Here is a 14,468-nt window from a genome sequence, read left to right as displayed (position 1 = left end):
CGGGAGAGAAGAGGCCCGGAGGAGGGGCTGGTGGGGCAGGCCGCAGGCGGGGCGCAGGGCGCGAGGCTGGAGCTAGGCGAAGAGACTCGCGGGACCGAGACCCGGTGACCCTCGGCGGCGGAGGCGGCGGAGGCGGCGGGGCGGCGGGGCGGCGGGGCGGCGGGGCGGCGGGTGGGTCTGTCCTCTCGGGCGCCACGGGGACGTGCGCGCGCCCTCGGCCTCGCGCCCCGCCCTCCCGTCCTCCCCGCGCCGCCTCCCAGCGCCATTCCCCGAGTCCCCTTGTCCCGGCCATGGAGGGTCTGGTGCTGCGCCCCGCCAAGGACTACCGGGTGGTGCTGCTCGGCAGCGTGGCGGTGGGCAAGACGGCGCTGGCCACGCAGTTCGCGTGCGGCCGCTTCCCCGAGCGCTGCGAGCCGTCGGTGGAGGAGCTGTTCAGCAAGGTGATCGAGGTGAACCGGACTCCCGCGCTGCTGGAGATCGTGGACACGGTGGGCGCCGAGCACCTGGTCACCCTCAAGGACCTGTACATCAGGAACAGCGACGGCTTCGTGGTGCTCTACAGCGTGTGCAGCGAGGCCTCGTTCCAGGCCGTGCGGCCGCTGCGCGAGCGCATGGGCCGGCTGCGGGGCTCGCGCGCCGTCCCGCTGGTGCTGGTGGGCACCAAGGTCGACCTGGACGCCGAGCGCCAGGTACTGACGGCCCAGGGCCGCGCTCTGGCCCGAGAGTGGCGATGCCCGTTCCTGGAGGTCACAGCCAAGAGCAAGATGATGGTGGACCGCGTGTTCACGCAGGTGGTGCGTGAGATGGAGGCCCTGGCCCCGCCGGCGCAGGAGGCTCCCCGCATCCCGATCAACGCCCTGGAGTTGTGGCCGACCGAGAGGTTCATTGGCTAGCGCGTTGCGGTCGGCTGGTTCAGTGCCTTTCCCAAGAAAGTTACCGAGAATCAAGTAACAAGTGGCTGCTTCTATATATTCATCCCAAACGGTGCTTCAATCTGCCTACGTGTCTTTCTTCAATGTTTGGCAAAAACTTTGTAACCTCCCTCCGTTGACCTCCGACTGTGCTATAAGAAGAAACCAAAAATGGCCTTTTTCTGTAAAGAGAATTTACAGCTCTGTTCTTCAATCAGCTTGTTCTGGACTCACACTCCCCACCCCACCCCCCACCCCTGCCTAATTTTTGTAAATAGCAACTTGAGAGCTTTGGATTGGTTGGGGAGTCTGCACTAAAGACAAATTTTCTTCAGTTGCAGGAGGGTTTTCTCTCTCCTTTTTCAGCCTTGAATCCAGCAGTAAGATTTTCCTCAACACGAATTCCTAAATATAGTTATGACTTGTGCCGGGTCGGTTTGAAAGGGGATACTGTATGGAGGACAACTGTGCACACACGAAGCTGGCTCAGCCCCACCTTGTAATTGACAGTTAGCTGGTTTCTACATCCCTGCATTGGAAATAAAATTAGAAGCTGGTAATTCTTAACATGTGTCTTTCTAGCTTATGTGTAAACCGATAATTCCAAAAGCTTTATTTCTTAACGATTTATTTTTAGTGTGTGTGTGTGTGTGTGTGTGTGTGTGTGTGTGTGTGGTGCTAATATATATGTATGTGGGCACATGTTGAGTGTAAGGGGACAACCAGGTTTTGGTCCTCCCGTTCCCCTTTGTTTGAGACGGTGTGTGCTTTTTGTTCACCGGCTCCTGGATTCTTGAGTCTCCTCTGCACATCTTGTTAAAGGAGTACCGGAATTACAGTACAGGCTGGGATTTGAACTCAGGTCCTCAGGTTCGCACAACGCGTGATTTCCTTATTGAGCCATCTCCCCAGCCTCTGATTCTTACAGCTTTCACATACCTTGTCTTTGAGTTATTTTCCAGGAAACAGCAGTGTGTAAGGAGGAGGGAGCGGCGCCCGTCTCCTGGTGTATTTCTGCAGAAGTGCTGCCGTGAGCCAAGGGCTCGTTTATATATTTTTCCCCCTCTTGTTTTCTAGATTCAGACTTTTTTGTCTGAATACCTGCATAGCTGGACAGTGGGTGGACATATGAGGGTCATTTTGTGTCATTTTCATGTGACAGGAACTGTTTAATGCATCAGTTCAGTAGTGTGGAGTGTTTAAAAACTGACCTTTGAAATGTGCATGTGCACAAGTTAAGGAGTTCTCCCTAGCTGCAACATGGTTTTCAAATTTAGGGGCCTCACCCTTTTGGGTAACCTTCTAACTCAAACAGAAAGCTTTAGCCTTCCTGTGACCTGAAACAGTTAACATTGTGTAAGGAAAGCTGGTTGAATAGTGAGGGACAGAGTTGGTTCACTTTTATTTATATGAAATGTGGTACTTCAATAGAAGGTTAGGTACACACACACACACACACACACACACACACACACACACACACCGCCTTAATGTAAAGAGCATATTTCAGAACCCATCTACAGATTCGCCTAGAGAGGGCCAGCTGGCTATGCGGTCCTGACTCCACACTTTCTCCGTGTCCTGAGACAGCCTTTGCTAGCCTTAAAACCCATCACACACACACACACACACACACACACACACACACACACACACACACACGCGCCTGGCTAGCCCTCCTGCCAGACCTCAACCATCTCTCTAAGGCCCTGTTTCAGAGACGAGGAGGAGTGTGTGGGAACAGTGGGAGCACTTTCCTGGCCTCAGCGCTGTGGTCAAAGCCAGCCCTGCTTCTGGAGTAGAGGGAATAGAAGATTCTCCACGCACCGGACAGGGGCTCTGCAGAGAATGCAGTCCCAGCCTGGGGGGTTGGCCCCAGGACTGGAAGCCAGGTGGCCCCTTCCAACTCTCCATCGGCTTGTGCTGAGGCCTTCAAAGACTGCTTATACGTCCCCGGGTCCCAGTCCTTATAAATATCAGGCCTTGGTCCAATAAAACATTCCCAGCCAGCCTTTTCTGCCTTGGGACTTCTGGGATGACCTCAGATACCCCCAGTCAGATCCAAGTTTCCAGTTGAGAGTCCAGGGCTCTTCCTGGCTGGCTGGTGGACCAAATGAAAGAGTGGAGTGTGAGGCCAACTCCTCCACCCTCAGGAGTGTGCTCAGGAGTGAGGAGGAAGCAGCTTTCTGGAACACACACAATTAAAGACCTGTACAGGCACACACACACACACACACACACACACACACACACACACACACAGTTAAAGATATACACACAGGATTTTCCTGCATATATTTCTAACATCTGTGTATCAGGCATAAGTTGCCTCTGTCCCTTTGGTGGCAAGGAAGGCCTAAATGACTCCGTAGTGAATTTGCAAGGGGCAGATAGGACTGCCGGGGTGTTGGGCTCTGGCCGGTGCAGTTCCCAGGTCAGGCATCTCAGGCTGGGGTGAAATGACCTTCCCAGGTCTTGACACTGTGGTGGCCCTGCCCTGGGCAACCAAGGGCCGAGTCCCCTAAGTGGCCCTGAGAGTGTCAGACTGTGGATCGGAAAGAGTGGAAGAGGGAGGCGGTGAGTACTCCAGCCCCTCCCTGGGCTCAGGCAGAGCCGTTTCTGGCCAGCACACTGCGGTTTCTCTGTGATTAGGGCTGCTGTGATGTAGAGAATTCTTTTGGGGGTTTAAAATAACTTCACTCCTCTTCTGAGAAATACCCACTCTCTTCTCCAGTGTTACAGGGCATAGTCTGCCGTGATAACTGCCTCATGGTAACATGGGGGTCTCGATGTCTGTCATCTTGTGGCAGCAGTCTCTGAGATACACCAGTGACACCCACTTCCCAGTGTTTATTCCCTGTGGTGGCCTCGGCCCTCAAGGCTGGTCTGCCCTTTTAAAGCTCTGTATTTCAGAAACATAATATGACCTGAGTGATGGGATGCCATTTTCTTTTATTTTTTTGGTTTTTCTTCCTTTTTTTTTTTTGTTTTGTTTTTCGAGACAGGGTTTCTCTGTGTAGCTTTGCGCCTTTCCTGGATCTCACTCTGCAGCCCAGGCTGGCCTCGAACTCACAGAGATTTGCCTGCCTCTGCCTCCCGAGTGCTGGGATTAAAGGCGTACACCACCACTGCCCAGCTCTTTTTTTTGGTTTTTCAAGAAAGGGTTTTTCTGTGTTACAGCTCTGACTGTCATGGAACTCACTTTGTAGACCAGCTTGGCCTCACAGAAATCTACCTGCCTCTGCCTCCTGAAAGCTGGGATTAAAGGTGTGAGCCACCACCACCCAGCTGGGATGACACTTTGAAAATCACTTCACAAAAGGGTCAACCTCTGCCATGCTTGCCCCTTTGAAAACACACACATGCAGTGACAGGCTCTGTGGAAACAGCGGGGAGCGGATGTCTCCAGCCAGCAGCGACCTCCCAGGTAGACTGGAAATGGGCCCTTCCCAGGGGACATGAAGATGATGGTGTCCTGCCGACACCCCAGGGACACCAAGTGAATCGGGTGAGAGTCAGCACAGAGGACCCAGCTCAGTACTCCAGTCCCCCAGGACACCAAGGACCCGCACTTAGCTGTCCCGAGCCCTAGCTTGAGACCATTATGTTTTCTGCCTCCTGCATCGGTAGATAACCAGTATAGCTGTGAGGTTAGACAGGGTGCTGGCTGGAACCTCTGGAAATGCAGACGCTTTGCACTCTGAGGAGTGTGGTAGCCGAAGGCGAAAGCTCCCCAGGCAGGCCATCATGAGACAGAGGGACTTCGAGGATGCCGGGTGTGGGAGAGGGCTCAGGAGGAAATGAATGATTTGTTACCGGGACTTGCAGGATAACACGTAGTTTGGTCCTGTTGCTGCCCAGCGGGAAGCTGGAAGTGGCCCACTGCAGCCCATGGCCTGGCAGGGTTTCCGGGCAGGAGGCTGAAGGTGCTGCTTGCTTTGATTTGGCTGTGATGAAAGAAAGAAACAAGGGACTGGAGAGATGGCTCAGAGGTTAAGAGCACTGACTGCTCTTCCAGAGGACCTGAGTTCAATTCCTGGCACCTACGTGGTATGGCATAATTGCCTATAACGCCAGTTTCAAGTGGATCTGAGACCTTCACATAGACATACATTCAGGAAAAACATGAATGCATATGAAATAAAAATTATAATTAAAGAAAGAAAGAAACAAGACTGCCACAAAAGGACAGACGCCTCATTGTCCCGCTGACTCCACGTGTGTAGCCCGCATGCACTTCTAGTTTCACTTGGGCAGTCCAAAATCCCTCACGCTAACTGTCCCTTTATTTAGTCCACGCTGCTGATGCCCGTCCTGATATGACTCTTCAAGAATCTTCGTGGACCTCTGTGATTTGGGGTCAACCCATTAAAAAAAATAGACACCCCTAAAAGTCTTTGAGAATAGCCCTCTGTACTTTGGACTTCTGTTGGCGTGTCAGGAACCAGCACCCCCAGATTCCTACAGGTCCTATTGATTGGGTATGCCATCTTTCTAAAGGGCCTTTAAATCTTTTAAAGTATTCATTAACATATATTTTTAAAGGTTTATTTTATTTTGCCTGTTCATATGTCTGTTCACTAAATGAGTGCAATGCTCTCAGAGGCCAGAAGGAGGCATCAGATCACCTAAGACTGTGAGCCACCTTGTGGAGGCTGGGTATCAACCTTGGGTCCTCTGCAAGAGCAGCCAGCGCTATGAACTTTGCCGCACCTCACCCCCCCCCCCTTTTTTTTTTTTTTTTTAACAGTTATTTGTATATATATTTGCCACAGTGTGCATGTGGAGGTCAGAGGACAGCTTGCAGGAGTTGGTTCTCTCTTTCCACCAGAGATTGAACTCAGGTCAGCGGGCGTGGTGACAGGCATAACCTTTTTTCTGTGGCTGAGAACGGCTGAGGCCAGAGCTCCAGTCCAGCCCCTGTGTAGAGGTGGAGGAGGGGAGAGCCAGGTGAGCCCTCTCAGAGTTTCGCGGATCTGCAGACCACAGGACGCGCCCTGGAGACATGGCGTGCATGGGGAACCACACTTCAGGTGCCGCCTCCTCTCCAGTATTTCGTAGGGTCCCGGGGCCAACGCTTAGGGCGTTCTCTTCAGGCCACAGCACATCCAACTGGCACTGCCTTGGCTCACGGAGCGATTAATATGGTCCAGAAATGGACATCGTAGCCCAGGGATGGCGGCAGTGACCACTGGGACCTTGCCTCTCTCTCCGCCGCAGAAGAGAGCAGGAGTCCAACTGAAGAAGCAAAGGCTTGTCTTGTGGACGCAGCACGCTCATTCAGTTGTGTGAAGAAGGGTAAGTGTGGGTGCTCAGTGCAAGGGGTGCATGGTGCTTGCTCTAACCCTCCCCCGCACCAGCGGCTCCTGGGGATTGGACTAAAGGTAGAGCTATTGGATCCTCTGGGCACGAGAGTGGACTTCACTTCTTTTACTGGGAAATTAACTCCTTGGCCAGAGAACTGGAGAAGCCCGAGGTTAAACAAACCTTCTCCAAAGCACTTCCCCAAACCAGGAGGCCAAGCAAGCTTTTGATGGGAGCAAAGCTCCGGCTTTGCAAGGAGGTGGGGTGGGCAAGCTGTAAAAGGACAAAGAGCCAGCAGCATGGAGTCTCTGTCTATTGAGGCTTTTATTGCGGTGGACATGAAAAATGCATTCTGTCCAGGGTAACGTGAGCCCTGGCGTGAAAACCAAGCCCTGCGCCCTCAGCCCAGCGAGGAGGGCCTGGCCTTTCATCATATATGCATTTATATATATATTTAGTTTTTGAGACACTATGAAGGCCAGGAGAGCCTGAATCAGAGTGGCCTCCCAGGTTCTGGGATTAAAAGTATGCACCATCATGCCAGCCTTCAGCATGCCACCATGCCCAGCCTCCAGTCTTCATCACTGAGTAAAGTGTTCACAATTAACTTTTCATATGTGGCTTTTGTTATGTTAAAGTAGTTTCCTTCTAGCCCCCGTTTGTTGAATGTATTTATCATGAGGTGGTATTCAATTTTGCCTAGTGGTTCTCACTTTTTTTTTCTTCCTGGTTCACTTCTCTTTAATGAGATTAAAGGCTCCTGTGTATGTTTTGGGAGTAAAGAGCACAGTCCTCGGTACTGCCCCTCTTCAGGGCTTCAGCCCTTTCAGGCAGATTCTAGGAGGGGGGAGGGCCCACACGGAGGGCGACTGCAGTCCAAACCAGGGGTTCTCAGTTTTCTTAAGATTTTGTGTGTGTGTGTGTGTGTGTGTGTGCAGGTGCATCTGCCGTGTGTGCAGATTCTGGAGGAGACCAGAACAGGGCATTGGATTCCCTGGAGCTGGAGCTACAGGCATCATGACGTGGGCGCTCAGAACTAAAGTCGGTCCTCTGGAGAGCCACGAGAACTCTGAACTGCTGAGCCGTCTCTCAAGCCCTGCTTCCTCTGTGGTTTTGTTTGTGTTTTTGAGACAGGTTTCTTTAAGTAGCCCTGGCTCTCCTATGCACACCAGGCTGGCCTCAGACTTAGAGACCCACCTGCCTCTGCTCGCCGAGTGCTGCGATCAAAGGCGCGTGGCACCATGCCAGGCCTTCAGCACCTGCTGCTCCTGTCCCAGCTGTGTGTGTGTGTCTTCTTCATTCCTGCTCTAGTCCCGTGCTTTAACTCAGCGGTCAGGTTGACCTGCGCGGTCCCGACTCGGGATGGGTGTTTGAGGAAGGATGACAGCCAAATGTAGGTACTAATTTCCCGTTCTTGCTAGCGTTGACCCAGGAAGGCGCAGCTGACTGTATTACTGTCATCAGTTTACCCTTAAGCTCTGTGACCAGTTTAGGGCCCCAGGCTGCTCTTTGGGCTCCTTTAATTTACACAGCAACACGCAGACGAGGTTGCTTGGTCAAAGTGTAGTGCGTTTAGAGCGCTCGAAGCCCTCTGTAAAGTTTTGTAATAAGACATTAGTGAGGCAGACATTTGGGCACGTCCACGAGAAGATTAACTGAGGGAGGAGACCCACTCTGAACTGAGTGGTATCGTTTCCTGGGGGCTGGAGCAGCAGAATAAAACTGAACAAAGGAGTGCAAGAATCCACCTCTATTTTCTTTTTCTTTTTTTCTTTTTTTTTGAGCTGAGGACTGAACCCAGGGCCTTGTGCTTGCTAGGCAAGCGCTCTACCACTGAGCTAAATCCCTAGCCCACCTCTATTTTCTAATCCATGCAGATGCAAGTGAGCATCCTGCTGTCACGCGCCTTCCAGCCATGGAGACCAGGACCCTCCCAGACTGTGAGCCCAACTCTTCCCTCCTTTAAGTTCCTTTCTGTCAGGCATTTTGGCACAGTGAGGCCAATCTAATACCCTGCATCTTTGAGAATTTCCTACTCTTTCAATTCCCTAATGCCCTACCTCCTGGAACAGCACCAGGAAGGTTCCTGGGGCAGGGATGAGTCTGCGGATGCTGATGATGGCAGAGGCATCCTAGGCAGGGAGAACAAACACCCATCCCAATGGGGACAATCGCTGCTCCTGCCGTGACAAGAGAGCGGGCTCTTATGCCACCCACTTCCCTCCAAGGAGCTGAGCCACACAGGGACTGGGCATCGCCGACTGCTGTTGGCAGCAAACACTCAACAGTGCGGAGAGACAGACAGGCTTGGTGAGGCTTGCGTGCTGAGTCTGGGCTACTGCCTGGCTGGCTGGCTCCTATACACGGGCCCTCAATGGCTGGGCACAGGGTGGCTGCCCAGGAAGGACTGTCTCTCCCACCCTGCTGTTGACATCCTCGTCTGCAGTAGATGCCCCTGGGGTGGTCATGTGACAAGTGTCAGCACTGGCTACACAGTGAGGGAACTTCATGCTCCCTCTCTCTTCTCGGGGTACCTCACCACTCTTCCAGTTTTATTCCAAGTCTTAGCAACTATTCATGAGCCTGTGAAGACCCATGTTTGAAGCTTCTGGTGTGCCTGGTGCCTGCGGAGGTTAGAAGAGTGTGTTAGAACTCCTGGAATTGGGGTTTCAGAAGGATGTTAGCCACCATGGGGGTGCTGGTCCTTTGGAGGAGCAGCTAATGCTCTGACCCGCTGCTCCACTCCTCTCCAGCTCTGCTTCCTGGCAGAGTTTTTCCATTGGGGTGTATCAGAATAAGATGGTGAGCTCTGCTGGGTTCTCCTTTATCCTGGAACATGTTCAGATGATTAAAGCTAGGTCTTGTAGCTCAAATTCTAATTGGTCTTAGCAATTAAAAACCTGGAGTCAAATATTGGGGTAAAAGCTGAAAGATCAGAGTAGCAGAGCAGCTGGCCACTAGAAAGACTTCTTACCTCTAGTCCTCAGATGGAAAGGGCCAATCTTTCTCCACCTTGCCTTATCACTTCCTCTCTCTGCCCAGTCATATCACTCACTTCCTATCTCTACCTCCCTAGTGCTAGGATTAAAGGCATGAGATCCTAAGTGCTGGGATTAAAGGCATTTGCCTCCCAAGTACTGGGATCAAAGGCATGAGATCCCAAGTGCTAGGATTAAAGGTGTGTACCACCACTGCCTGGCCTCTAGTGGCTAGCTCCGAACTCTGATCTCCTCCAGGCAAGCTTTATTTGTTAGAGCACAAACAAAATATCACCACATTTGCTACATTTGGCGTCCAACTTTTGGGGCACAAATTCAAGAAAAATTTGCTTTCCTGTGACTTTGCAGCCAGATCTGCACACAGCTGGAGTCACTACCCCACCAGCTAGGTTTTCCTTTCTTTTGGGATTTTTCTGTTGCAGCCTCTCTGCAGAACTCCATAGGCAACTGGGCTCCAAATGCTATAGGATCAGCCACTTTTACACATTCCCCCGTGCAGATGGCTGGCTCTTTGGCTTCTTCTCTCCCAGAGGGTTGTGGGCTTTCCCTGGACCCCCTCCACAGGCTGCTGCCACACTAGGTAGCTGCCTAGACACCTGCTTGTGCTTCTACTGTTCTGTGCAGCAGTCGGCCTCACACTTCACTGTCCTCTGAATCAGCATTGTTGGTAGATTTGGTGAGACAATTGGGAATTCTTAAAGGGAGAAATTAGTAAAAAGAGAGAGTTTTCCCCCCACATTAAAAAATGAGAAACACTATTACAATGCAGGGAGTTAGACTTCTGTATGATAACATGCTGGATGGTTTGAAAATGGAGCAATTAAATGAAAGGATAATTAATTTAGATGGGATTTACATAATGTCATTTTTGTTTTACCATTTAAAAAGTTGATTAATATGAATGTCAAGATAAAAGTTTTAGAAAAACTTATTAATACAAATCATAGAGATATTCAGACCTAGACAGAGGAATTTAAAGGAGAACCAATCTCAGCATTGTATTATAAGGTTAGAGAGGAACAGTCTAAGGTTTTCAAACAGCCAACCTTTATTTATCCAGTAACCTTACAAGAACTGCCAAATGATAGCTATCCCCAAGGTTGTGTAAGAGCTGAATAGATTCCTGTGCAAATGTTAGATTTGAGAAGATTCAAGGAGGCTGTAGTTTCATATGGTATGCATTTACCCTTTGTGAAGTGGATGTTAAACTCCTGGTTAACTTGTAATAGAATTATCCCTCAAGACTGGAGAGACTTGGTTACAGCAGTCTTTGAGCCTGGTCCTCAATTACAGTGGAGGACATGGTGAAAAGATGAGGCTAAGACCATTGAACAATGAAGTAGGGTTAGAGGCATGGAAATCTCTCAAGACCAACTTCTTGGAGAGAGAGATTATGCTAATGTAGAAAGGCAGTCTCTATATGATGACCACACCCTGGCTTTATGCCACATGGTATGCTTGGGACAGAATTGAAGGAGTAGAAAAGAAAACTGAGTCATTTACTAAAGTTATACAGGACCCAAAAGAGACTTTCACTGATTTCTTACAAAGATTGACTTTAGTAGTTAATAGAATGATACCAAATTCAGAAGTTAGACAAACAATTATTACATCTCTGGCTTTTGAAAATGCTAATACACAATGCAAATGGGTAATTAGGCCATTAAAGGAAAGATCAATACCCTTGGAGGAATGGATCTCAATATTGAGTGGATCAATATTGAATCTCGTAACCATGATGATGTTTGGATAGGAGAAGTGATATCCAGAGGTTTGAAGAAAAATTGAAATGTCAAGTGTTTCAATTTCAGTAAACAAGATCACCTAAAATGGATTGTAAACAAGGTGTTCCTAGAAACAGTGTTTTTTTTTCTAAGATTAATCCCAACAGAACACCTCTCCCTCCTGGAGTATGCAGAAAGTATGGCAAAGGCAGACATTGGACTAATAAATGTAGATCAACAAGGGATAGTCAAAATAACCCTTTGTCATTGGGAAACACCTTGAGGGGCCTCTTGCAGGCCCCCACATCAAATTCGGTTCAGTCCTTCCCTGTGACCATGGGTGATACTCCTTCCCAGAGCAATTAAAGGACCTAATTAATCACTTTTTTTTTTTGGAGCTGGGGACCAAACCCAGGGCCTTGTGCTTGCTAGGCAAGCGCTCTACCACTGAGCTAAATCTCCAACCCCCCTAATCACTATTGTAAAAAAGTAAAACAAAAACAAACAAACAAAAAAAACATACTGCTCTGGGTGATAGAACAGCTTTAGAAAATAAATAAAAAATTTCAAGAGGGAACCATAAATTAAAATTGATAATGATTAGATTTGAACAAGAGAGATCTCTTGATTAGAAGAGGTGATAGTTCATCAAACAACATGACTATTCCTAAACTAATTTATATGACTAATAAATGCTTCTTATTTGATCAGATACAATTTGCCAAAAGGGAACCTCCCCAAAATTAGGGTTTGGGGAGGGTTTTGTTTATGTCTTTCCAGGAAAATAAAACAACCATCTTGAGGAATTTAAAGACCTTTGGACAAATAAGCATCCAAAGAAGAAGGGAGAACTACCCTGAAAAAATTACCAAAAAAAGGGATAATCTGATCTAGTGCAATCTCTGAAGTCTCCAAAGAGATGATGGGACCCCACAACAATGATTCCACATGAATTATGACAATGCCACCAAGCTGACAAACATCACCCAAAGATTGGCTTTGGACTACAAATTGCTCAGGACAGTTTCGAGGTGGTTAGCTGAGATGATCCAGCCTCGTAGACTACTCTAGCCAGGACTTGAAACAAATCCTGCACTTTCCCCTTACACAAAGACTGGACAGCAAGTTATACAGCTACCTCTCCCAGGACTTGACAATTAACCCAAAATTTTCTTTTCAAAATCCCCTAAAGATTCCATCACCCCCAGACAGCAGGAAGTAATTTTAAAAACACAGTGCCCAAGCTGGAGAGATGGCTCAGCGGTTAAGACCACTGGCTGCTTTTCCAGAGGCCCTAAGTTCAAGTCCCAGCAACCATATAGTGGCTCACAGCCATCCTTGGTAATGAGATCTGGTGCCTTCTTCTGGCCTGCAGGTAGACATCCAGGTAGAACATTGTATAGATAATAAATAAATCTTTGAAAAAAAAAAAAAAGAACACAATGCCCACATTCCCAAAGGGTGGGGTACGTGGTTTTTGGTCATTCAGTGGGTTATGGATATTTGTCATTGTTTAGGGTGGTTGTTTACAAGTTGTTATTGGTAATGGTTTTTAAAAAAGCTCAATAAAGGAGATTAGATTCAGTGTTCTTGTTTTGAAAAAAAAAGGGGGATATAGAAATGATAGTATTATTGAATCTACTCTGAAAAGAAAAAGGTGGATATAGACATAATAGGATAAAAGGGTAGATTATTGAATCTAATTTTAAAAAGCAACTACTTGTTTAAAATAGTTTACATTGATATGGATCTTTGTATATTGATACAAAGTTGAGATTATTTTTGTTAGAACATACTGTACTTACATTTCTAATCTTGTTCAAGGTATTATACCCATATAACTCATTTAACAATGTAATGCAAATTTCTAGCCCTTGAAAGTTATTATTACCAGCTAATTAGGATATAAAGAATATAGGTTAGTAGTTAGTCACCTATTACTATCAAACTTGTAGTCATGTTAGGTATGTTTTCAAGATCAAACAGAGATATATTTTTAGTTAGACAGGTTGTCTTCAAACACTTCAGAGATCTACAGAATGTGGCATTTAAGATGTCTTAATAACATAGGTTTTTTTTTTTTTTTAAATGACATGAGACATGTCTACTCCTGGCAGCACCAATCTACTTTGGAGAAGATGATGGGCATCAAAGAAACTCCACATGGAGTTTACTTTCTTTGTAGCAAAAGTAAGCCACTGGGCAAGAAAGTGCTCTTGCCTTGACTGCTGACAGTATACTGTCCAAATTGGACAAGCAGGACAGAAAAGAAAGTGACTGCCAAACTTTGCCAAGACAAGGTGGGACAGTCTTTCAAATACCCTGCTTAATAGAAAAGTCTGTCAGATATGCTAGGCCTGTAGGCAGAAGATGGATGCCCCAACATTACAGAGGAACCTTGGGTGACTTGTCCAGGCAGGCAGCTGTTTCTGTCATTTCTCACATTTTTTTGGAAGTTACCTACTTGCACTTCCTGTTTACTCAGGTAATATTATTTACTTCTTGGGTCTTTGATGGAGTTGAAGACTTTATAGTTATAGTCTCCCTTGTTACCAGATTCAGAAAAGAAATCCACTAAACAGGTATGAAGTGTATAAGGTTGAGAAGCATTAAAGGATAGTTTTGGTAATGCAAGTTAAAATAGAAAGTGAATTAGGTACACGCTTTTGGTCTCACCAAGATAGGTTAGATATGGAGTACTTTCTCTGAATTTGTCAGTTGTTATTGTACTAGACATCGTTGATGTATTTATTGCCTGTATATATTATATATAGTTATTGTACTTATTATATATAGTTTTTCTTATGTTAGTTATAACCTTTTTATTTTACACAAAAAAGGGGAAATGTGCAAATTTTATTTGTGCTCTAACAAATAAAGTTTGCCTGGAGATCAGAGTTCAGAGCTAGCCACTAGAGGTCAGGCAGTGGAGGCACACATCTTTAATCTTAGCACTGGGGAGGAAGAGACAGGAAGTGATATGGCTGGGTAGAGACAGGAAGTGATAAGGCAGGGTGGAGACAGGAGCTTGGCCCTTTCAGTCTGAGGACTCCTAGAGATAAGAAGTCTTTCTAGTGGCTGGCTGCTCTGCTTCTCTGATCTTTCAGCATTTACCCCAATATTTGACTCCAGGTTTTTAATGGTAAGACCAATTAGAATTCACACTGAGGGGAAGATCAACACAAAGAAAACCTTTTTGATTTTTGTTTAGTTTTCTGAGACAGAGTCTCACTATGTAGCCCTGGCTGTCCTGGAACTCACTATGCAGACCAAGCTGGCCTTGAACTCACTATGTAGACCAGGCTGGCCTTGAACTCACTATGTAGACCAGGCTGGCCTTGAACTCATAGAGATCTGCCTGTCTTTGCCTTCTGAGTGCTTGGATTAAGGACACACACCACCATGGCAGGCCAGGAAATCTTTTTGAAAGGAGCCACATATAACCACTTCCTGAGTTAACAGAAAGGGGGGCATTTCAGGAAAGGGTTCCCATAGACATAGGAAAAGACTAAATGGTACTGTGTGTTGAG

The 14,468-nt window shown here is 47.6% G+C and overlaps 1 protein-coding gene across 1 annotated transcript; it reads left to right on the top strand.

Moving 5' to 3' along the window:
* Nucleotides 1-216: 216 nt before the first annotated feature.
* Nucleotides 217-1,478, top strand: LOC114703099 (ras-related protein Rap-2a-like). The gene has a single exon (XM_028883825.2). The coding sequence runs from the start codon at nucleotides 291-293 to the stop codon at nucleotides 891-893; it is 603 nt and encodes a 200-aa protein (XP_028739658.1). The 5' UTR covers nucleotides 217-290; the 3' UTR covers nucleotides 894-1,478.
* Nucleotides 1,479-14,468: the final 12,990 nt, after the last annotated feature.

This window comes from Peromyscus leucopus, chromosome 14 (genome assembly GCF_004664715.2).
Source record: "Peromyscus leucopus breed LL Stock chromosome 14, UCI_PerLeu_2.1, whole genome shotgun sequence".
In the NCBI taxonomy this organism is placed as follows: Eukaryota; Metazoa; Chordata; class Mammalia; order Rodentia; family Cricetidae; genus Peromyscus; species Peromyscus leucopus.
The sequence above is the reverse complement of the archived record's forward strand: the minus strand, read 5'-3'. Positions and strand labels throughout refer to the sequence as shown.